This window comes from Aulonocara sp. 'chitande type north' Nkhata Bay, linkage group LG23 (genome assembly GCF_057382095.1).
Source record: "Aulonocara sp. 'chitande type north' Nkhata Bay isolate Kocher_YH1m ecotype deep benthic linkage group LG23, A_spYH_male_GT1.1, whole genome shotgun sequence".
Classification (NCBI taxonomy): Eukaryota; Metazoa; Chordata; class Actinopteri; order Cichliformes; family Cichlidae; genus Aulonocara; species Aulonocara sp. 'chitande type north' Nkhata Bay.
Genome location: NC_141365.1, coordinates 36,258,535 through 36,283,958, shown reverse-complemented (window position 1 = coordinate 36,283,958; position 25,424 = coordinate 36,258,535). Strand labels below are relative to the sequence as shown.

At 40.2% G+C, this 25,424-nt stretch overlaps 2 protein-coding genes across 5 annotated transcripts in view; one reads left to right on the top strand and one right to left on the bottom strand.

The window, feature by feature from the left end:
• The window catches only part of LOC147302347 (gamma-aminobutyric acid receptor subunit beta-3-like), an 87,649-nt gene that overhangs the window by 38,012 nt on the left and 24,213 nt on the right, over positions 1-25,424 (bottom strand). For 2 of the 3 annotated variants that reach the window (XM_086283488.1, XM_086283489.1), the window contains exons 2-4: positions 12,151-12,198; positions 10,239-10,330; positions 10,064-10,131 (exon numbers count right to left, since the gene is read on the bottom strand). In XM_086283488.1, coding sequence (XP_086139614.1) covers positions 10,064-10,131; positions 10,239-10,330; positions 12,151-12,198 — 208 coding nt within the window. Of the gene's footprint in view, positions 1-10,063; positions 10,132-10,238; positions 10,331-10,453; positions 10,927-12,150; positions 12,199-25,424 lie in introns of those variants that run through there. The other variant, XM_086283490.1, reaches the window with a different exon arrangement.
• The window catches only part of LOC147302346 (gamma-aminobutyric acid receptor subunit alpha-5-like), a 46,091-nt gene continuing 36,259 nt past the window's right edge, over positions 15,593-25,424 (top strand). For both annotated transcript variants that reach the window (XM_086283492.1, XM_086283493.1), the window contains exons 1-5: positions 15,593-16,038; positions 16,613-16,679; positions 18,740-18,864; positions 20,593-20,660; positions 23,395-23,615. In XM_086283492.1, coding sequence (XP_086139618.1) covers positions 16,023-16,038; positions 16,613-16,679; positions 18,740-18,864; positions 20,593-20,660; positions 23,395-23,615 — 497 coding nt within the window. In that variant the 5' untranslated portion in view covers positions 15,593-16,022. The remainder of the gene's footprint in view (positions 16,039-16,612; positions 16,680-18,739; positions 18,865-20,592; positions 20,661-23,394; positions 23,616-25,424) is intronic.

Here is a 25,424-nt window from a genome sequence, read left to right as displayed (position 1 = left end):
ACCATTTGTGCGTGCAAGGACCTGCACCTTCATTGAGCTGTAATTTAATTTCCTGTGATGACTTTCATAAGGTACACGTAATGGGTTTGGATATAAAGACCTTGATAGCTCTTACTGCAACAGAGATTTGCGCCTGTTGGTCCACTGTTGCAAGAGAAGGTCGTGGAAATGAAAAACACTCCCACACATGGCACTCTTATTTGGCAAATAAACTTTCTTAATAACAGTGTTTACGTTATATTTCAACCTCCAAACCTCACATTAATCTGACAGTCCTGCGTATATCTGAAAAGTAAAAAGTCCTCTCTCTGTGACAGCAAACCAAATAAATGACACATTTTCAAGTAAGTCCTTCTTAAGTGTACAACTAGTTTCCTCTGCCTTGGCACACACATAATCTGTTTTGCCTTGCTCTGATCTTGTCCTAGTATGCCTTTCTCATCAGCCGAAGGCCCTCGGCACACCGCAAACAAACCTCAGAGGTAATTAGTGCGCCTTTCTCAGACTCTGCAGCATCTGCTAGTGCAGCAGCTCGCGCTGACTGAGTGGCAGCTACTGGTAGAATCAACCTGCCCCACCAGGTGGATTTCTGGTCCAACCAGATGCCATATTCACATTTCCTGCCTCACAAGTTTGCGGGGTATTTCCCACAGCTACCCCCTCCTCTCCCCGCTTTCCGCACGTCTTTGATCTTTTGCTTTCTCCGCTCTCCTCTTTCCCTCAGCCACTCAATAAATCTTTAGCTCTTCCAGCTCTCCTCTTGCTTTTATTTCTCAGATCTCCTGATGCGCTGATTGCCCGTGTGCTGTGTCCAGTAAGATTCCCAAGGCTAAAAGCCCTGCACAGACCATCTTGGACTCTGGCAGAGGCTGATGAAATATAAAACCCACCCCACATCAAATAGAACCAGTGTTGCGATATGCATAGGAGCCAGGTGAATCACTGAGGTAAACAGCAAACTACAAACAACAAACAGCAGGTTCACTTTCCAAGTGTCCAGCATTATTAAGAGCATTTTTCACACCTATAGTTCGTTTACTCTGGTCCGAATCAGTTGATGACTTTGTAAACTTGTAGCTTTTGCCCATGTTTGTTTTAACACAGCGAAAAATCCAAGTGAACTCAAAGCGAACCAAAACGACTAAAGGATTGTGTACATTACCTGGATTGTGGGGGTCAAATCTTAAGCATTATCCTTTGAATGAAATGGCTTCACCATTATTAGAAGTTAGAGAAGCAAGCTTTCCAAGTTTAAAATATTAAATTTAGAAATCAGAAACAGAAAGAACTCAGAGAATTCACTTGTTCCACATGCTGTCACGTTACAGCCTTTTTCCAAAATTGATTAAATTCGTTTTTCACTCCAAAATTCCACACACAATACCCCATCATTCAACATTGCGATGTCGAATATCTATAGACTGGTGGTCTTTTCTTGACTTATAGTCATTGTAGAAAAATAGTTTCAAATTCAGTATAAAGTTAAAGTTCAGTAAAGTTAGTTTCTATGACATCAGTTTGAGGTACATCTTCAACGTCAAAGTCTTAGACTTTCTAGAAAGCAAAAGATTATGTTCATGAATAAAACAAAGCAAACATATTTTTTAAAAATTCCCCGATAGAAGGAGAAGAAATAGACTTCCGCAATACGCAATCTCATGCTTTAAAATTCATCACTTACTAAACTGACTTGGATGCTGACATCATGGACAGGGAGGGTTAACTGTGAGAGTCCAATGCATTAAGTTCACCATGCAAGACTAAAATTGCATTTAAATGTAGAGGTTTCTTAAAAAAGGGTTTTGTCAAAATTAAGTCAAATTAAATTAAGTCCTTCTTTGCAATAATCAGATCTGTATTCCTCATGTTCTGAAAGATGGTTTGACCCGACCTCTAATCTACATGGAAACATGTCAACTGCAATCATCCATTGTTCAACCCAGGAAAGGGTTCAACAATGTTTGCTAGGTAGTTGTTGTTTTTTTTAAAGTCACAATTTCCAATTTCTAAACTACAAGTAATTTGTGGACTGTCCCTATTATTCTACTTTGAAACTAAGTATAACCAACAATGTCAAAGAATCCAGATTTAAATGTAGGAGAAAATTATGCAATTGCCAGTATCTAATATGCATATTTTTTCCCTACTTAATTCCGTTAAGTTAAAAAAAATAATGATACTCATTGAAATGTTGTGAATTCCCAAGTATTTTTTCACAGTGCTGAAATTATTTCCCCAAACTAAATAGTTGAATAACATTAATGAGTCCGATTATCTCAAGATGTCTATCGCTACGTTCACACTGCAAGTCTTAATGCTCAATTCCAATTTTTTTGTCTGCTTGTTCACACTACAAATAAAATGTTACAGCAAACGCGCTCTAGTGTGAACCCTCAAAGCGGCCCGCGTGCGCAAAAGAAGACGTCACCCAGAGACCCAGAGCAAACAATATTGTTTGACTGATGGCCCTTAATATAAAGACTTCGGACTTTACGTTTCCCAATTTTGCTTTAAGTTATTTTGTTATTTACATATGGCCTAATAATTATCCTTATTGCTGTTTAGGAGAGGAGCGGTGCTTCAAAGGATAGTTGCAGATTTCTGTCAGAATCTGCAGATTATACAGTACAAATAAAATGTTCACGTTTCTCCAACGTTGTCTTCCAAACAGTTTCACTGGATGGCCAGGAAGCATTCACGATGTCTTCTCCGGCGCTGATAATTGGCGTCTGTCTTGTGTCAGTGACGTAAAAGACAGATTTAATGCGACATGACCGTTCACACAGCAGTCGCTTTCTGAGACATCAGATATGTATCGGATTCAGTACCACATACGAAAGTGACCCAGATCGGATTTGAAAATATTGGATTTCTGCTGTTCACACTGTCATAGCATGATCGGATATGGGTCGCATAGGGTCAAAACAGTCGGATTTGATGCACTTTCGCCTGCAGTTTGAACGTAGCCTATGTGTCAGTTTCCAGTCCGTTACAAGATCAATTAGTCTTCTCTTTGAACCAGATTTGCACATCCGTCACTCTGTAACATTGATGCCAGTTTTCTGTTAGCTCACACCGTTTGACATCTCCTTCACCTCAAACTATAACTTGTACCTTCCATGACTGACCTGAACCCTTTTTCACCTGATCTCTCTGCCACTATTGCTTTTTGACCTTTGGCCTAAACTTCACCCTTTTCTGAGCGGGGACCTTTAGATGCTTTAGGTTGTCCTAGTTTTCTATAACAGTGCGAAAATTTTGGATCGCTATTTGGATTTTTGACCTGCACTCAAGCTGCAAAAACAGCTTTACTCTCAATCTCTCCAAACCTTAGGCACTTGTCGTGTGTTTGCGTTGTACTGTACAACAGTCTGTTTTTGTGTTTACTTGAGAAAGAACGTCACAAGCCTGAAATCTGGCAGGAATATGTTCAAATCTGTGCTCCTTGTAGAACAAGCTGAGAAGGATCCAAGACTCATTTCAGCGTAGCAAGGAGTGCTTGTCTCAATAAACCCTCAACTTTTAAGACAAATTTTCCCAATTATGCCTGCGGGGCTGTTCCAGTGGGCTGGTGAAGGGGAATTGTTATTGAAATGAATGCAGGATAGAAAATTGTCTTTTTGTTCCACACAACACAGACAGCAACATTTATCTGGGCTGTGCTGTTTAGTGTTGATCAATGGCCTGGACAAAAGCGCTCATTATCTATTTCCCTGCAGAGCACGCGTCCCTGTGCTAAAACCACAGACGGTCCCCGCATTGGATGAATGTCATTCACCAAATGTCAAACGCTGAAAGTAATAAACAGCTCCACCAGTAATGTTTTGGCTTCAACACTGGCTAACAGCCACAAACAGCCCATTTAACGAGCGCAGATGCACGGTCCCTTGGGAATGGGTGGCAATGAGACATGGAGCAAATTAATTATCAGTTTAAGTATGATCTCAGCTGTCTGACTCCCTGGCTGTTCAGCTACTCTTCCTCTGCTCTGTGGAGAATAGTTTGCTAGGTTAGCGAGCTAATGTTAGCAACTAAACTGTTAAGAAGGAAAGCTTTTAGCTTTTTCACCTTGTACCCCTGCATGACAGCATTCCTCAGAAACTAAAGGTAAGAAGTCACTCTTCAGGGTAAAATTTTATAACAGCCATTATCATCAAAAGGTGAATTTTTACTATTTTTAGAATACTCTTACAGTTCTATTAAAAAACACAGACTTAATTATTCGACACCAAATCACAGATGATAAGAAACAGCAACAATTTCATCCTAATCATATGAGTGCACATTTTAAGAGTGCTGTATATTGTACGGTAAAGATCCTTCTGCATAATGAAATACCTTGAAAAATACTGGATTTCGCACAGCGTGTTACAGACACTCATGTTTCCCTCAATTCACAACAACAATCATCTCAATGTGTTTCTTATTGTAAGGTAAAGATCCCACAATAATGGAGAGAATAACCCATCAATCACATTAGCAAAAATCCCTGCGCAAACACTTGGAGGCAGTAGTGAAGAAGAACTCCCTTTTAACAGGAAGAAACCTCCAGCAAAAAGGCATTTGGTGATGGGTAATAAAGCTTCAAGCTGCAAAAACAGCCTTACTCTCAATCTCTCCAAACCTTAGGCACTTGTCGTGTGTTTGCGTTGTACTGTACAACAGTCTACAAAAAAAAAGCTTTTTTTTTGTAATTCTAGCTAATCTTACATCTAAATACAGGTTCATAAAGTCAATTTCCTCCCAACTTAAATGCAGCTTTCGTTTACTAGCTGTTTTGTACATAAATAACAACATTTGTTTCATAGTCATAATTTAGCAAACACAGATATTAGTCTTAATGTTACAAAAAAATCATAAGACAAAAACAAGGAAACATCAGCAGTCACACAGTGTAGATGTCTGTCATTTTATTGTGAAAATCAATGACAAGACCAAAATGTTTTCACATGTGTAGGAACAAATTTGATAGATTTTAGGGTGGTTTTTTGCACATTATGTCTGTGCATGATTCCTGATTTTTAAACTGCTGTCTCCCAACTAATCCAAGTCTTTTGCATCACTGTTTTTTTTTAATTTGGGGTTTTAGAGAATAGCCTTTTTGTATATTTTATATTTTTGCGTAAGCTATCATAGCAAGTAGTTACGATTGGTACAATTTCATGGTCTCAGTTAAAACCTAATAGTGAAAACTAGGTTTGCAACTTTTATAACCCTAGTTATTTTATAATATGTATTGGTTAATCTGTTATTTTTTAATTGTTCTAGCCCTATCCCCTAACCCTGTTTATTAAGAGTTCCTCATTGAGATTAAACGGTGCCCCTGTCGTGAGAGCAGCTAGTCAGGGTTTAAAAAGTCAGGACTGGATTAAGCAAGTAATTAAAAGTAAGTAATTTCAAACGTACTCAGAGTAAACATGAGATTAGAAAAGGTGAAAGAGAAAGGTGGTGGTATTATAAAATATTCAGTGGGAGTGGTCGTATCATGTGAAAATTTAGAAGTAAGTTTAATGTATTTGTAGCATCTCCAGGTCATGGCCTACTTAAATACATAAAAACTGAATATGAAGGTGCACATATTCATCAATATTAAGATTGCATAGTAGGCATATAGTCACAATAAGTCCATATTCTGCATGACCACACTCAGTCAGTAAACAAGCAATTATTGCTTTGGTTTTTTGTTTTGGTTTTTTTATTGTTTTTTTTATGACCTTGTAAAGTATCAGTACCAGAAGAGTCATTCTCCCTTGTTAACACCTATAGCAGCTGATACACTGTATAGTAGAAATGGTGCTATTGAAAAGCACTTTGAGTGCACTGTTAGATTAGAAAAGTGCTATATAAGTGCTATATAATACTCTCAGTGAAAACAAAATACTTCATGCATGCACTCGATGTACAGTTCATTGCTAGCTTTTGATATTTTGGGGTGTGTGTGGTTTGATGATCTTATGCAGATATTTTGAAATAATGAGATGAGAGAGCCAGCCCAACAGACCAGCCTTTGTCACTGAAGCATCAAGCACACTGTACCTACTACTTAGTAATACTTTGTTTAAACACATGCCATGTCCCTCTCTAGCCGTAGTAAGGTAGACGAAAGGCTACAATTAATGTGCGAAGGGATTCTGGTGACACTAAACTGTGTAAGCTGACAAAGCAGAATTCCAGCTAAGTTATAAATAACACAGAAGAAGACTGGCTTCACTACACCAGGCTGTGATTACTAGTCCACCTTCTCTTCCTCTCTGTTTGAAAATCTCTTAAGTGCTCCATTACTACAGGGCGTAGTTCCTCTTGTGCTGACTTTTTTCCACTACCAGTGAACTGGAATAGAACCTGTGGATCTTAGTAGCATCTGCCAAATGCAGCAGTTATATACAGGGATGGGAATCACAGTATGATACTTTTACAACAACAGTGATGTTCTATTGCTTATACAAAGCATATATAGCTCAAGACAATCATCTGCAATCTGTGTAACTGAAGAAGAAAAATCGGGAATTATCAGGTGTCAGTATGTGGGCATTTCATTATTATGCACTTTTAACATGTCAGTTCAATTAATTAGCTCCCTGATTGGCTTTTTCCTGCTGTTTGCCATTATCCCCTGTTTCTTGTTCTTCTGTGAGTTTCTTCTTCATTAATGCAAGTTCGTGACCTTGCATATCAAAAAATGACACAACCAGAAAAATATTCTTTCTTTTAAGTTGAGTTGATGCAATATGAAATGATACTGTATTGCACTGTTTCCCTCCTATCTTGATGTCATTGTGTCAGCTTTGGCCTCCATGCATTCATCCACCATCTGCTCTACTCTGAAAGTCTCTGCCTTCAAACTTTACACACACAGAACTCAATGAGTTGAACCTTGATGGCCTCTAAGAGTTGGACGCTCCACTATGACCATCTGAGTTCCATTTGAAGTCTTTTACAAACCCTAGAAACAACTTGTCACAAACCCAAACCCCATTTCAGAATGGCTATATTGGCAACAACCACTCAATGAGAATAAAACATCTCCAGAATTATTCCCAAGGACATGGAGTAGTGACCTTCCTGGTAAATATGGTTGAAGCCCAAAAGTCATCTGCCTGGTCGAAACTGACATGTGCTGGCAATGTCACTAGACTAGAAGTCAGACCGTCTCTTAAGAAGCAAATAATACAACTCAGATTATTTCAAAGAATGAATTAAATGAAATTATCTTTGTTCTGCTTTTTTTGACACGGTGACAACTAATATTGCCGGTACATGATTATGAACAAATTAGTGTTACTGGAGACTGTTTTAAAAAATAAGCAAATTAATACTATGAAGCTATTTACAGTTTTGTGAATTAACTCAGTAGGATAAGCACAGGATTTAGAAGCAAAAGGTCGCAGGGTTTGAGTTAATCTCAAGTTAGAATGTTTTTTTCATCCTGTTTTGTCTATTGAGAAATTGTTTACATTTCGTTTATTTTTTATTCTAATTAATAAAAAGATATAAAATAAATCTTGAACACAAATGTTCTCAAGACGGACTTCTAGGTCTCGTTGAAGATATACTTCGAACTGACTAGATGTCAAGAAAACCATCAGCTGATGCTTATCCAATACTGCAATGTTTGCTGGACTAGGATATTTTTCAAAATATATAAAAACCCAAACACACACTTTTCCGACTTTCCTATCGGAACACATTAACCCTGGAGTTGCTCCCTTGTTCCAACATCTGACTCCCAAGGTAACTAAAATGTGATGTATTTTACTTTGCTTTCAGGGGTTAACTGGAAGACGAATTGTTGTATTTGAACTTCTGGGATCAATAACTCAGAAAAAACCTTATTCAAACACCAACAGCACTTCCTTTCAGTCACGTTAAGCAGACAACAAGCTAGAAGGTTATTTGCATCCAGACACATCATTTTCCAACCTGGACAAATAATGCTGGTAGAAGTTGGCTATGAGTCATATGAATATGGAAGATCTTCAAGATGCAACAACAGAACAAAATTACTCGAGCATTCACACTTCTGAATAATATAGACTGTTTTAAGAACATTATTTTATAATTTTCAGCTGATGCAATGAACATTTAATAGTATTTCTGCTTAAGCCTCTTTTGTTTGACCGTGTTATTACAAATAGCTTAGTTAGCTTTACTCAAAGAGATTTGTACTCTCAGACATTTAACAAAAAAAGAGAAATTACCTCTTGTTGCATAAACTCAAGCAAAAATTAAACATAATCCATAATCCTATGATGTATTTGTTGTACATAGCTTCTAGCAGAAATAGTTCATCTGTGAGATTCTTGCAACATCTGGAAAGAAACACCACTTTTCTTGCCTCAGTCTAGTGGCAGAAAAGTCAATTGTCAAAGTAATCACTGAGTCACTGGTATTGATCAGTACCCGCTCACACTTATACACCCTCCTCTCTCCAGATAAATAGTGACAGTTTTCTAATACTATACAGTGAAATGAAACACTTTCTTGTCCTTCTCAGTAGACTCAATCAAGATCACCATTATGTCATTATGACATCTGTGTTGATGCTGTACATGTACAGCAGTCCCTGCCTGACCTGACTCTGACTGCTGCACTTGTCTGTGTTGTTATAAAGAAAGAAAGCACATGGGCTCAGGAGCCATCAGCTCTAATAAAGATCCTAATGGTTGCACCTGCACATGCGGTGGGCTGTGAAATGCAGCTGAGGAGAGGTGTTGGTCTGGAAACACAATGTCCGCCATTCAGTTCGATGCCGGAGTCCTTAAAATCTGTCGCCGGCAGCCGGGTGACACGGTGCCACTCATTTTGCAGTACAATTTGGGTCAGCGTTGGCTGATATTTTAAGATACAATAGCCTGAAGTGACTTCCCGGCATGTGCACGTGTCAAAAAAAATGGCATCAGCCCATGAATTAGCAAATCCAATCAGAGTTTTGTGATAGCTGTCTGCTCAGAGGGGCCCTCATGGGAGGACACTGCTAACTGTGGCTTCTGTGGTTAACAAGCACAATGAGAAAGGGTTTCTTTTTGCAGATAAAAGAGGGCTTCAATGGAAAAATGTATTTCCTTTACCGTGCCTGGATTGTACAGTATCTGGACTATTGACTGGAAACTCATGGCTGCTGCTTTAATCCATCCTCTAAGTGAGTCAGTGTCTGAGGATGAGGATTGTTGGAAACAGGAGCAGGAAGCTGTATTATGTTGGAGGGTTTTCTTTTTTCACACCCAGGCTTCTGTGTATGTGGGGTGCTGGCAGTGTGTGAGATAAAGCTGTTTTAGTGCTTACAGGAAATCCAACTCATCCATCTGACCATCGCATAATGGACTTGAAGGGGGGGGGGCTACAGGAACTAAGGATATTTGATCAAAATGATCATGTGCAGTCCTGTGCCATTATATAGAGTGTATAAAATACTGAATGGTGAAATAAGTTTTTAAGCTCTTAGATTTATGGGTTACACTTAGTACATAGTGCAGCCTGTCTTATGATGGAGGTTCCCCAAACTTACAATGCAATTCTTTATTTACTGTTAAGGTATTTTAGACAAAAGTGCAAACACGTTGTATACTTCTTACAAGAAGTACTTGTGGTATAATTTGGTTTGTCTGTCTGTTAAAACGATCAGTTGTTACTGCATTGTTCTACCATATGAACCAAGAAGCAAAAACATGCATTGAAAATCACACCCTAAATTCAGAAAAAATACATAGAAAAAGTACACGGTTGGGTTTTTTTGTTGTTTTTTTGTTTTAACAAAAGCATTGAAATAAATACTATAGAGTAAAAGGTACAATATTTGAATCCAAAATATAGTGGACAACAAAGCAGCATAAGAGAAATACTTAAAGTACATTAAAACTGTTAAGTTTTACAGTAAAGTACTTGGTAAAATGCACTATATTACATGCAACACAGCAGTACTCTCGCTCAGCAGCTTTGTTGGGAGGCAGGAACATTTGGGGGGTACAGGTACCACCCCATGACCCCCTTCTGTATATGCCCCTGGCACTGAGGCAGAGGCAGGACTGCTGTGGATTAAGGGTTCATGAAGTGCGACTCCACTCACCATGTTGACTTCTGACACCATGTCTATGCTGGCCACGTCTATGCTCATGCCAACAGCGACAGGGGGCCCTAGAACAGAGTAATTATGTCATGATTACAGACCTCCACCTCTACGTCTGACCACAACACTGTAAATGGCGCCAAAAATAAAGCTGGGGGATAAATGCGGAGCATACCTCCAAAGTCCGGCCTCAGTCGGATGTCGTATCCTTTAAGTAGTTTATCCACCGTCTCCTTCACAAAAGACATGTTGCCCGGTTCATTGACGCTGAAATGACAGCAGAAGCAAAGAAAAGAAAACATCACCTTGACTCCCGCATCAATCAGCCCAGGCAATAACCTTGGCTTCTCAGAAAAGAAAGAAGAAGAAAATAATGAGAAGATCACTGACCTTTTTGCGCAACACACAATCGAACCGATAACCAGTGCGGACAAGACGCGAAATTGACGAAGCTTGTGCAAAGCAAACATCCCCCCTTTTCCTTTTTGTAATTGTAAAGCACGAAGGCAGCAACAGCAGAGAGCTCACCCCCCTGCAATCAACAGCCGAGACGGACACTCTTCAAATCCAGAGTAAATCCATCGATTGCCCCCCCCAAAAAAGCAAGAAAGTAGACTGAGCCGCGGAAAAGTCAGCAGCTCGCTGTGGATGGAGTCAGATGTGAAATATGGGCTGACATCGCCTCCCTGTCATAAATATTGGCTCCGCTTTCCTTTTTGCCGTCTCTGACTGTGCGAGTGGCTCTTACATTCAGGAGCTGAAGCGCATATTGATGAGGAGAGAACATACAGGGGGGCGATGCTGCTGCTGGTGGCGGCGCTGGTGGTGAAGGCACTCGGCTTGTTCAAATTAGAAGCGAAGCCCCAACACTTAAAACACTGTAAAAAAAAAATGCTGAGGTAGAATCTGCAAATTCAAGCTTTTCATCTTATATATTTGGTGAGCTGTTAAACTCTTTTTCTTTTCTTTTTTAGGGAATCATTTTAAACCAGACTTTTGTTAAAGTCCACTTATTTCTGCTAATAAACCTTGTGTCTATTTTTGGCCCTAGAATTTATCAGCAGGGGCGCATTTGCGGTTTCTTTTTTTGTTTGTATTTTTGTTTGTTTGTTTTTTGAGGACGGTAAAGATATATATTTTTTTAAATTTAACAAATAAACATCAAGTTGCTTGAAAACTGGGGGCCAGGGGGGCAGTTGAGCAAGTTATAATTCAACTTTATGTTTACATGTTAATGTATGCATTCAGCAATAAATAAAGTGGCTGACTTGTAACCATATGGCAGTCGCACTTACTCAGAGTCATTGAGTAATGATAAAAAAAATTATGGTTGATTCTGCTACAGAATGTGGGGATTCCATTTTGTCATGGCTGTGCCTACTTTAAATGGATCTGCCTTTTTAACAGGTTTCTTCCTGTTAGAAAGGAGTTTTTCTTCTCACTGTCCCCAAGTGCTTGCTCAAAGAGGGGTTTGTCGGGGTTTCTCTCTATTACATAGGGTCTTTACTTTACAATATAAAGGACACTGAGGTGACTTTTGTTGTGATTTGGGCTATTTGAAAGACATTGAACTGAAGTAAAAATACACATGTTGTTTAGTTAAGCTTGTTTCCACTGATTACTTATCTTCACTTCCTCGATTACCTCAGTAATCAGTGGACTTGATTTTTAGAACACTAATTAAGCCGTTGCCCCACCCCTTCTCCCACTCTCAAAAGCACCCACATTACAAAGCACTAAGCCAAACTCTCTTATTAAAATTCTCATTTTTTACAGTGCACCCCACACCATCTTCATCCTTCCCTTGGGTTTCCTGTAAAAATGGCGGGACCTGAACAATATGGAGTGGGGACAGGCAGCATTTATCAAACCATTAATCGAAGCTGTTGATTTATTGGCCTGTTATCTGTTGATGGCCCTTTTGTGTCTGATTTAAAATGTGTGGACTGCACCATAAATTATTTAGAGAGTCGGGGTCAAAAATTCGTGAACAGGCTAATTAGGACCGCCTGAACACGCGGACGCGCTTGCACAAGACCCAGTGGAGGAGCCTGGATGAGGAATGCGCGTGCTGTGATAGTTCATACCTGGTGTCATAGATGGCGATCAGCTTCTTGTTTCCGTTAACAGCATTCCTGAAAGAAGAAAGTTGATGACATCATTAATTAGAAAATAACAGGAAGACACTGAAAATGAACTTCTTTCCTCCCGTTTGCAGCTTCATGTTTCCCCGAATTTAATTGTGGTTATAAGTTTATTATTCATTATTATTATTATCATCACTGGTGTCTTATGCGTGTTTGAGCCTGTCTGATGTGTTGTGTGACTGTGCTCTGCATAGCCTCGTATTCCACCCAGTATTGCCTGCAGTAACGCAGAGGTCTGAAACAGTGGGATGCCTGCAGGGCAAAATATTGAAAGCCAGTCGATTTCCCCCTGGAGCCCCCTCCAGGATAAAAAACATCTCACAACACCTCCCCCAACCCTTATCTTCCTACCACAGAGAGAGGTGGTGGTGAGTTTGGGGGGGGGGGGGCTTTTTCGCCATCACTTTCATTCACACTCGTCCAAACGGTCAACACTCCGCGAGCTTGTTCGCACCAGTCGCGGTGCTGAAATCACCCTCCGAGGGTATTCTGGCTGCAGCTCCCGTCCGCAGACTGCACCGCCAGACGGATTCAAGAAAGTAGAGGGAGGTTAAGTTTACCAGCTAATTATCGTCTACGAAACATGGAACTCGGCTACCCTCTTATGGCAATAGTCAGGATGATAACTACTCTGACGTGTTTCTTGCGAGCGCTTGTTTTAGTGGCTCAGGGTTAAACAAGCCGACCGAATGCTGTTTCTCTCACAGTGATTTGCCCCCAGTCTGTGTTGTCATGCGGGTCGCAGACTCTTCACACATATGGACACACAAGTCATTTCACTTCGTTACTCATAGTTACTGTCACGAATAATGACACATTTTATAACTTGGAATGGGTGAACAGTGGAAACAGTGTCAAACATAAGGCCAGGGGGCCAGAATCGGCCAGGCAAAGACTCCAGTCCGGTCAACTGGACAGCTCAAATGTGAAGAAGTGTCTACAGGGAGTGCAGCATTATTAGGCAAGTTGTATTTTTGAGGAATAATTTTATTATTGAACAACAACCATGTTCTCAATGAACCCAAAAAACTAATTAATATAAAAGCTGAATGTTTTTGGAAGTAATTTTTAGTTTGTTTTTAGTTTTAGCTATTTTAGGGGGATATCTGTGTGCATAATTATTAGGGAACTTAACAAAAAACAAATATATACCCATTTCAATTATTTATTTTTACCAGTGAAACCAATATAACATCTCCACATTCACAAATATACATTTCTGACATTCAAAAACAAAACAAAAACAAATCAGCGACCAATATAGCCACCTTTCTTTGCAAGGACACTCAAAAGCCTGCCATCCATGGATTCTGTCAGTGTTTTGATCTGTTCACCATCAACATTGCGTGCAGCAGCAACCACAGCCTCCCAGACACTGTTCAGAGAGGTGTACTGTTTTCCCTCCTTGTAAATCTCACATTTGATGATGGACCACAGGTTCTCAATGGGGTTCAGATCAGGTGAACAAGGAGGCCATGTCATTAGTTTTTCTTCTTTTATACCCTTTCTTGCCAGCCACGCTGTGGAGTACTTGGACGCGTGTGATGGAGCATTGTCCTGCATGAAAATCATGTTTTTCTTGAAGGATGCAGACTTCTTCCTGTACCACTGCTTGAAGAAGGTGTCTTCCAGAAACTGGCAGTAGGACTGGGAGTTGAGCTTGACTCCATCCTCAACCCGAAAAGGCCCCACAAGCTCATCTTTGATGATACCAGCCCAAACCAGTACTCCACCTCCACCTTGCTGCCGTCTGAGTCAGACTGGAGCTCTCTGCCCTTTACCAATCCAGCCACGGGCCCATCCATCTGGCCCATCAAGACTCACTCTCATTTCATCAGTCCATAAAACCTTAGAAAAACCAGTCTTGAGATATTTCTTGGCCCAGTCTTGACGTTTCAGCTTGTGTGTCTTGTTCAGTGGTGGTCGTCTTTCAGCCTTTCTTACCTTGGCCATGTCTCTGAGTATTGCACACCTTGTGCTTTTGGGCACTCCAGTGATGTTGCAGCTCTGAAATATGGCCAAACTGGTGGCAAGTGGCATCTTGGCAGCTGCACGCTTGACTTTTCTCAGTTCATGGGCAGTTATTTGGCGCCTTGGTTTTTCCACACGCTTCTTGCGACCCTGTTGACTATTTTGAATGAAACGCTTGATTGTTCGATGATCACGCTTCAGAAGCTTTGCAATTTTGAGACTTCTGCATCCCTCTGCAAGATATCTCACTATTTTTGACTTTTCTGAGCCTGTCAAGTCCTTCTTTTGACCCATTTTGCCAAAGGAAAGGACGTTGCCTAATAATTATGCACACCTGATATAAGGTGTTGATGTCATTAGACCACACCCCTTCTCATTACAGAGATGCACATCACCTAATATGCTTAATTGGTAGTAGGCTTTCGAGCCTATACAGCTTGGAGTAAGACAACATGCATGAAGAGGATGATGTGGACAAAATTCTCATTTGCCTAATAATTCTGCACTCCCTGTAATGAAAGTTGTACAGTTTACAATTACAGGACAGTATGAGCAATGAAAGCTCTTTCTGTAATTATACACATTTATCATGTTGTTTTACTTGTCCGGCCAACCTAATAAACCAATTATTGATTTTTCAAAACCTGACTTTATTTCAAAACCCAGTAGAACTTTGTCTCTTTTGCTTTATCTATAATAAACAGAATAGCTACAGCAACTATAAATACAAATATGTTGGGATAGCAAGTGAACTAACTATAAGGCACAACTTAAACTGTTAAATAGTCATATAGGTGGATGAAATGAAAGGGTTAAAAGAGTGGACAGTGGAGGTAGCACAAATCCAACCAACAAACAAATTCTTTTTAAATACAGATAATAAAAATCCCCAAAACAATCTCTGCAATAGTAACAAGTTATTAATTAAGCTGTTTTAGTGAAATATTTGTAAGTATTGATAACACACAGCTAGCATAACAAAAATAGGCTAAGAGTCCAAATTGCAGTCTAAAAATACATGTATAAAATTGTTACTATTAGCTAGAAGGATCAGCTGTTAGCTAATGGCTACATATAGTAGTTCAAACAAATAGGCTATTTAGAAAGATTGACTAAACTACTGAAATCAGGCACTTCTTCATAAGAAATAGCAAAAGCTAAAGAGGCCAAATTAAAATCCTGGTTAAAGGATTTCATTAGTGTGCTGCTACTGTGTGACGTTTCAGGTGCAAAAGTCCGTGGAAGTAGTTTGAGCTCCCATATATTGCATGCTTCTTTCACATCCTCATTAATGGATGATGTGGAATTCTGCGCATCCTCCTTCCAGCCCACCAATGGGGAGCACCTATTTGGTAATTATTAGCCTCTGTTGCGGCACTTCATTCTCTCGCACCGGCAGTAGGCGGTACAGGAAAGGGCACAGAGACAAGAAAAATGTGGAGCGAATCCGGTCTCCTCCGAGGTCGGTGGACACCAGCGAAGAGGCACCCAGTGTGATGCTGCTGCTGCAACACCTCTGGAGGTGATGCGGGAAACGCGGCGCAGCAGGCACTAAAGAATAAGCGAGGCGGTCAAGCCTATAGGAGGAGCAGAGCAGACAGACTACTACAACAGCTGCTGATGGGGAAGCGCTGATTGAAGGAGAGAGAGAGAGAGAGAGAGAGAGAGAGAGAGAGAGAGAGAGCAGAAAGAAGCTAAAGAGAAGGAGGAGGGGAGAGAGAGCCGACCAGCACGGGAATTTAGTGATTGGACCCGCGATCTTCCAGTTTCGCCGACTGGAGACCCCAAAGCCTCCTGTCGCTGTTTGGAAAGAAAGCAACAAAAACCAAACCTTGCTGGTCATGGATCCTCGTGCAGGTTAGCCCCTATTTTTCCTCCCGTTACCTCTCTGTTTTTTCCTTCTGATGAGACAAATAAGTGTGAGTTTCATGGGTTTTTTTCGGTGATGGGGAGAGTGAGGGAAAGGTGGAGAAGAGGGATGGGATAATAGGGGATGGCCCGTTTATTGTAATAGGCTGGATTGGAACGCAGTGGAAGCTTTTACACAATGGGACTGATACTGCAGGAAACATGCCTCTCTATGAGCCTCTTTTATTTACCAGCCTATGTGGTGTTTTTGAGCATGCCGAGTTGTTTTTTTCTTTCTTTCCTTATTGGAATTTTTACCAAAAAATTAATTAGTTATTCTTGTTTAATATTAAATAGTTGCACCTTGCACCCCCCTCACCCCCCGCCAAATGAACCAGAGATTGTCCCGCTGCTTGATTTAGTGTTTGCTGTAATGCTCTCTGTATGCAGTGAGGTGAAGACTTTTCCCGTGTCTGGCCTTATGGGGAATCCTTGACCTCAGTGTTGTTTCTGTGTTATTTATTGATTCTGTGATGCCCTTTTTATTCTGTTCTTTGTCTCCTTCTGGGTGTGTGTGTGGTAGCTCTCAACAGTAAAGTGACGGCAAGGCTCCTCGTTTCTCTCCTGCTTCTTTGCAGATGTCAAAACAGGTAAAGAGATTTAATAATAATAATAATAATAATAATAATATTAATAATAATAAAGTTTAACAGTTATATATAGCTTTTTTTCCCAAAAAGTAAATGGATTCATGACACTAAAGGTACTTTTTCTAATTACTCAACACCTTCCAGCATGCTGAGATGTTTCCGGTTGTGCCATTTGTAAATACCAATGTGCAGACCGATAGAATGATACCAACGCATGTATTGGTATCTGATCGATAGTAGTGGGATAGGATCGATACTTTGCTTCTGTTCTCTAAGTTCAGTATCTAACCCACTGAATTGTGTCAAATTAATTACTTTTTGGAAATGGAAAAATATACCTCAACCATCTCTTATTGCGAATTGACTGTCATGTCTAGTTTTTATGATCTATAGAACAGAAGTTTACTGAAAGTGCATCAGGGACAGGCACATTTATGTTCCCGGTCTCCAAAAAACCCGGTTTTAAAATACATGAAAAGCTGAAAAGTGTGTTTTTCTGTGTTAACTCTTTATTTTGGAAAGTAAAAATCACACTGCTCTAGTGGTCATTAAAATGTGTTAGAATTTACAAATTGATTATCTATCTCATAAATCAAGATTTACTAGTATCCCCTACATAAGCTGCTTTTATATGCTAAAAGTATTGCTATTGGTATCGGCTTTGGCAATACTGGTGTCATGGTCCTGGGCCATGTGGGCCCAGTATTCTTAGTTTTCATGTATTTTTGTATTTTGTTCTTTATTTAGGCCATGCTTCCTGGGTTGATCTGTTACGTTGTTCCTTATGTGTTTTCCCTTCGTGACTCTTACCCCCTGTGTGCCCCTCTGTGTATTTATGAGCCCTCGTCTCTCTTTGTGTTTTATTCTATGTTTTCCCCAGCCCGTTATGTCTGCGTTCTCCCCGTGCTCTCTCTCCTCCTGTTTGAACCTCTGTGTACTTCCTGTTTTACTTTGCCCATCTCCCATCAGTGTTACGTTCACTCCTGCCGTGTCTTGTTATGATTATCAGTGTCACCTGTGTTCCCCGTGTGCATCCACTTCCCCTGATCATCCCTCATGTGTATTTAGTCTCTGTGTTTCATACAGTCTGTGTCGCGTCGTCTGTGTTCCCACCCTCCATGTTTCCATGCCCGGTCTGTTGTATTCATAGCCTTACCTTAGTTCATTCCCAGTTTAGGTTTCTGTTTAGTTATTGCTTTTGAGCTGCCCTTATTCTTGTTTGTTTCTCTTGCGTTACCAGCCACAATAAAAGGCTCGCTTTTGTTTAAAGTTTACTCCCGTGTCACTCGTGTCCGCACCTGAGTCCTCCACGCACTCTCCACACGGTCTGTCACAGCGGACCGTGACACTGGCCCTGTATTTACCAAGTAAACAACTATTGAATTCAGAATCAGAACAGAATCTGATGCTAAGTGACTCACTACACTATCGTATGGTAGAAGTTGGTATTAAACCCAAGTACAACTTTTTATCTTTATAACGAAATACATATTTTGAACACAACGCTATAGCAGTTGTTACTTCACATTTTTTCGATATTGTGTTCATTTTGGAAGGTTTTGAACTTTTTTAAAAGGCTAAGTTCAGTTTTGCTTTGCGGTCAAAAGCATTGTGACAGATTTTTACGCCTCTATTTGCAGGTGACTCAAAGCAACTTCGAATTTTTAGATCCTGCTCCCTTTGACTGATTGCATATCCGAGCTGTTCTGTGCTCTAATGCCGCTTAAGCAGGAAGATCTGTCAGCAGTCCACTGTCATCCAAGTCGATCAAACCCCGTTTATGACCTTTTGTGCGTTTCCCTCTCTTCGCCGCTTGCCGTTCTTTGTAAAAAGATCCTCCATGCTGCCTCGCTCCCCCGCTGTATTTAAAGGAAGAACTAATTTGTTTGTATTTGGATCACATGTCAAACCCTTAATTACCTCTACTGGTAGATTTGAGGCAGCGCTTGTGTTCAATAATTAATCGCAACAAGCCTGCCGTTAATGCGGCAAGCCAATTAATCACAACAGTTGTGTTGTGTTTCTGAGGTCTGCTTCCTTTTGTTTCCTTCCTCTCTCAGTCTCTGCCAGTCATCCCCAGAAGCTGAGAAGGAGGTGGGCACCAACGACAACAGCACAGTCTTCACCAGAATCCTGGATGGGCTCCTGGACGGTTACGACAACAGGCTTCGGCCAGGGCTCGGAGGTTTGCTTCCAGCTATTTTGTGTTTTTCTTTTTTTTTCTTTTTGAAAGGAACATTTAGTAGTCTTAGTACAATAGTGCCACATTTGAACCTCCCACTGTGCTAACCTTCTAACCCTACTTTGGCCAGGGGAAGCCTGGTTTCCTGCTGTGATTTCATGCTCTGATTCATTGGAGAACGCTGGGAGACTGGCAGGTACACGGGGGTTGAAACTGTGCAAGCAGATGTGGAATTTGCTCCCGTGTCAGCCGAGGTGAAGGTGCACGCATGCAGTTGTCAGGTGCTTTTGTTTCCTGTGTTCCCCGCGAATGCATATGGCTGTCTCTTTTTCAAGCAAATCAATCAAGCCATCCTCAACACGGCCTCGATTCTGTGTGCTGAGGTGTTTTTATTCACTTCTCACCCTGGCAACAGGAGATAACCTTGAGAGGCAACAAATTGCCATTCAGAGATGGAGATGCTTGAAATGAAAGCTTTTGATTTTTCCTTTCTGCAGTCGTGCTGTTTCCCGTTGAATTTCTGCAAGCTCCTGACACTGGTCTGGTTAGGCTTGTTGGTCACGTATATACACTACTTGAAAGAAGAAGGAAAGAAGGGCTTTTTTGTATTTTTGTTTTCATGCCACATGCCTGATGTGTCATTGCAAAAGCCCGTCCTCTCTCACATCCTGGTAACGGTTGCTACCTTTGACAAGAGGGCCTATAAATATATATTCAGGCTTTCATTCAACAAGCTACTCTGCACAGAGTGACCAAGCCCAGCTTCCCCTGGTCCACATTGGTATTCAGAGAGTTTTGTGATTTTGGAACAAATGAAAGAAACAAGTTGCCTGTTTTTCCTCAACATCTTTAGAAGGAATCCGCTGACAGAGAAATCATGAATCCAGGTTGCTTTGTGTGGTTCGTGTTGAGTGACCACACTGAAGCCATTGAGAGGGGCATAGGGAGGTGGGTTCAAATGCTGACACTATTGTTAAATATTGATTTAATTGATCCTAACCATTTGCATATATTAACATTAAATCTGAGCATTATTTGCTTCACAATGTTATACCTTTAAGATGTAAAACTAGTGATTTGTATATCCATAGAAAATTATTTTTGTAATCAGGGCATCTAAATGAATTTATGTCCGTTATGATATAGAAACTGGACAGTGGTTGGACAAAATAGTATATATGCTGAATTACACAAGAATAGGAAGAACTGATTTGATCAGTAATTGATTAACCTCATAACATCCACCAAGTCCACCTATATAGGGTTAGGGTTAGGCTGCACTTTAGCCACATTCTGTGCAATCAAATTACACGCATTTATTATAAGATTTTCACTTGGGTGTGCCAAATCTGGGAAATATATCATCTGGTAATGGTAGGCATCAACCTATTGGCAAATAATATGATAACTGCCAATAAGAAATAAATAATAAGCAAAAAGTCACGTGTCATAAACAAGCAGAAAAAGAAAATCATATTAACTAATGGATAATTTGCTGTTGTAAAGATTGTTATCAGCAGTGATGCCATAGACTTCCTGTCTTGTTTGAGTAGTTAATAAATGCTAGAAAGTCCCGCATTAGGAGTTATGAAGAAATAATAATGAGCAGCTCATTAATTATGACGTCCTTCCTGATGGGTTGTTCACTTGTGTCCCTTTTAGTGAAGAGCTGCCTCTTCAGTGTCTCTCTTTAACCTCCAAACCCTGTTTCCATCTGTTCTCTCTCAACAGAGAATGTCACAGAGATCAAGACAAACATTTTTGTCACCAGCTTTGGCCCCGTGTCTGACACGGAGATGGTGAGTTCATCCACAGCAAACACTACAGAGAGAGATTGGCTAAGGTGGACAAACACACATACAAGCGTCTCCAAAGCCCATCCAGGCAACTGTCGGTATTTTTAGATGGAAACATATATTTACATTTTATGAGACGACTACCGCTTTCTGGCTCCTGCTGTTCTCTGGAAGTGAGCTCATGTCCTAGTTGTGTCTTTGAAGATTGGCTCCTTTTGGCTACTTGGACACGAGGCAAAATTCATGTGGGTGATTTAAACTTTTAATGCAGCGTGACTGGCCCGTATGGAGCACAAAGAGTGCCAAAATGAAGTGAATAACTACATCATTAAATAATGAATGAAATGTGTCGTTAACTCATTCAAATGGGAAATCAATCAATCAATAATTTATTAACTGCATAAATAATTTATTGAATACATAAATAATCAAAATATTGATTCACTTTATTTAAGAAAAAGAAAAACATATTTAATTATTTCATGGCTGTAGTGCTGCAGTGCGTCACCAAATAATTGAAACTGTTACTGCAGCTTGTCAGCAGACTGTAACATCTGCTGCTTTTGTTTTCATTCGAAATGCATTCTGGGATACCTAGCTGTTCCGAGTCCATTGCATCAGTCATTATCTGGGATTGATCTGGCTTCGGTTTTGATGAAAAGGTCATTAAACTATTTACTCCGAATAAAGACTACAATTTTTTTCTGTGTATTTAAATATAGAAACTGTGTGATCGAGGCGTGAATGGACTTCACTTTTATGCATCCAAATCGAATGGAAAGCTTGCACGTTCAAAAGCACGTCAGACGAACATTTTAACGGTCACCAGTGGGTTTTACTTTTAAGAACTGGGATGTTTTTAGTTTTGTATGTGCCGTGCCTTTAATATTCTGCACCATTAATATGGGTGAAAGACGTCACAGCGCACAGTGGAGATTGGAGAATCTTTTGAGACATTTACAAGCAAAGAACCATGAGCAGCATAAAAGGGCGCAAGTCGCAGTGAACAGAACAGAACGGTGTGGCCGTTCTTTTGAGATAAAGTACTGCTTTACCTTTGTAGTCATTTCTGTGTTTCATTTCTTTCTATGTTTACTATTAAAAGTCCCCATTATTAATATTAATGTGAAGGTTAAGGTTGTGCCCATTCCTCTTTTAGTGGCTGTTTAAAGGTGTAGTTTTAACCACTGTTCAAAATCATATTTAGAAGTAATTTACAAGAAATTACTCTATTTATGCTTGTGATTTATTGGTAGATCGGCATTTAGAAATAATGCCAAAGACATGTATAAGAATCAGTGTAACTAGCTGATAGATGGATGATATTAGCCGTACCATGTGCAGGATGGGGACGTCTTTTCTTATTAGTTAGAAATTCCTATTGCATTTCTAATGTTAGCGATTAAGTATGATTTCTTTACAATTCTCAGCTATAACTATACCAAGTTTTAGGCTCTTTAATGATGTATTCTTTTATTTCCTTTTGGCACTCTTGTCGGTCCATAGACTTATTCCAACTTGTCTGAAATGAATCATCTCTTTATTAATCCTACGAACTATAAGGCTCTACCTGGATAGTAGAAAGCATTAAATCTCCCCTTTCATTAAATCTCCCGTTACACCCTGCTCCATCCCTGGCACGCTTTTGACACAGCAGTGATCAGACTTGCTACTTTGTCAGAGGAGCATGATTGATTGATTAATTGCGGCAGGAGACCTGAATGTTTCTACAGTCCATAAAAGCTTATATGTGAGCCCGATAACGCCGTTATCATTCAGCGGGCTGGCATGTTGTTTTAGTGTCTTGCTCGTTTGTTTTTCCGAGCTCAAAGCGAGTTGATATTTCACACATGAGCAAACTCAAGATGGATTTAAACGCCGCCGTGTTTAATCACAATCGCTGAAAAGTCTTCATCGATTTATGAGGACATACAGGAGGATCTGTTTTCCCTTTAGCTTGTCCTTTATGTCACATTTTGAACGTGAGAAAAAAAAATCTTTATTCAGTTTATTTAGGTTTTGTGCAGGGGAAAAAAAAATCACACTGATGACGTAGAATCTGAAAAACTGACAAAATGGGTGTATTAAATATGATACTTTGCTTTGAGAGGTTAAAAACACACAGCCAGAGGAAGATCTGTTCCCTTTAGCATCCTCAGTGATAAAGTAATCATTGAGCTGACACACTAGTACACAAGCCAGTTGCACGTGATTACTCACAGCACAGCGCACGGCTATATCTTCTCATATTTTTTTCCTTTTTAATCCCGTTTAATAATGCAAACTGCACCTGTTAACACTGTGATGTTTCTTTTTTTAAATTGTTCCCCACAGGTTTGTAATCAGGGGATAAAGAATGTAACCGTTTTAACAGACATGCATCTGAAACTATTTTTTTTAAAAATTTCCAAAAAAGGACTTTTTGCTTTTCTACAAAATCCAGGGTTAGACTTCCAAGCTAGGTTTGAGGTCATTGGCGACGATGACGTTAATCTCAGGTTGACATCCACCAGGTCACTTGTGATTGGGTTTCGTTTGACTCACATACCAAACAGGCGGATTTCACATGCAGTGTCAAACATGCATGATACTAACCTAACCCAAGACAAGTGGTTTAGTAGCTGGTGGATGTTTTGAGGTTAAGAAGGTTGATTTTATATTTTCTACATGTTTCGTTTGGGCGCTTCTTCACTTAAAACCCAACCAGGATCTTTTTCCCCTTTGCTGTTCGCCTTAGGAGTACACCATAGACGTGTTCTTCCGTCAGAGCTGGAAGGATGAGCGCCTGTGCTTCAAAGGGCCCATGGAGATGCTGCCATTAAACAACCTGCTGGCCAGCAACATCTGGACCCCAGATACTTTCTTTCTTAACGGCAAGAAGTCTATAGCTCACAACATGACCACGCCCAACAAGCTGCTGAGGCTCAAGGATGACGGCACCTTGCTTTACACAATGAGGTATGATGGATTCCCTGTATAACGAGCCGTGACTAAGAACAAATGATCAAAAAACCGTACAGAGCCGTACAGAGGCTCAAGGTTTCTCGGGATTCTGAAGTGAACCTCATAGTTATCTGTCCTTCATCATTTACTGAATACTAGACCAGACAACAGCAGCAAGGCCAATATTACACAATAAAGCTTTGAATGTAGAAAAATTGATATGCGACTCAGCCTGCAGGAGAATACTGACATCCAGTGGACAATGAGAGGTACGATTCCTCATAGAGATCGTTCATACCAGCAGTAAGCCTATTTAAACACTTTTATTCCTTTAATTTTTTTCCCTTTTGCTAATGCTGAGAGTCACAGACCAAATCTCTTTTCAGGGAAATCATTCATTATGAAAAAGCGTCCTTGTTGTGAACTCGTTTTTGGCAGTAATTTACTGGTAAGTTGGAGCCAGAAAGGAAGGAAAAGTAGGCCAACAGAGACCTCCAAAAGGGTGATCGCTATGCGCTAAACCACTAGCAGATATGGATAAACACCAGTGTAGTCTAAGCTTTAAAAATGAGGAAAGAAAGCGTAGTGAAAGCACCCCTACGACAGAGAAATTATCATGTTCCTGTTAGCAGGTCACAGAGTGACCTTTCGACCAGTACATTAAAATAATTCTGTGCTCATTCTCAGAAGTCACTGCAGCTGCAGGTCTTAAACAGAGACTCCATCACGGATGAGAGCACTTCATCTGATAGCAACAACACCCGCAGGGGGAGTAACGCAGCACGGAGGGCAGATTATCTGTATGCAGCCGCCGGTGACATATATACGTTTCCAAAAGAGGACACATTCACACGTAACACACATGAACCAACTCAAGAGCACACACACACTGCGGGTGTGAAGCAGGTTGTAAGATCTAACATGATGCTAACCTTTGACCTCAGAGCTTAATAAGTAAAGGGTTGTGTGACTGGTTCATCTCTGTAAGTGTGAAGTGATGGAAATGTATGGACACGTACATTTATGTTCAAATGGAAAAAAATGTAACTGTGCAAGTGTGTTGTTGAATCTAAAAATGGCATCAGATCCTCTGTCACAGTAGAAAAGAAGCAGCAGTAGGCCTGCTTTTAATCGTGTGATTGTAACTGAACAGTTGTCGTTACCAGCAGTGCTTAACCATGTGCAGGTTTCCATATTATACACACACACACACACACACACACACACACACACACACACACACACACACACACACACACACACACACACACACGAAAACATCAGGATCAGGGTACTTTAAGGTAACAGCTAACTGCAATAGCTAGCTAGCTGGACACCTATCTATCTAGCTCTCTATCTATCTAGATAGATAGATTGTTCTGGCCTCTATTAACTTTAAATATGTTTTTTGATGGTGGTTGACAAACAGCTTCTACAATAAGTAGATTGCCCTCATTTTCTTGTGGCTCTTTTGTCATTGCATATCAGCAAGCACTTGGAGCCAACAAGGAAAATAAATATATATATAGTCACAGAAACTAGTCAATTGTTTAAGAGCTTTAGTCTCTATTGGAACATTACAAAATCATGAAAATCCTCTTGCTAAACATGCCCAAAATATAAACGGAGGTCAGAGTGTGTACAAGTAGCTCAGGATTCAGATAATTAGATAGCACTCAGTTTCAGACTGTTTGCTTTTGAAGTCATGGCCTGCACCAAGGCCAATTATAACATAAATAATATTGAATATTGTACACAGTATGTGGAGTTATGAGTTATTCACATCTTCTTGCACTCTCAGTGTATTGAACATGTCAGTCCCCA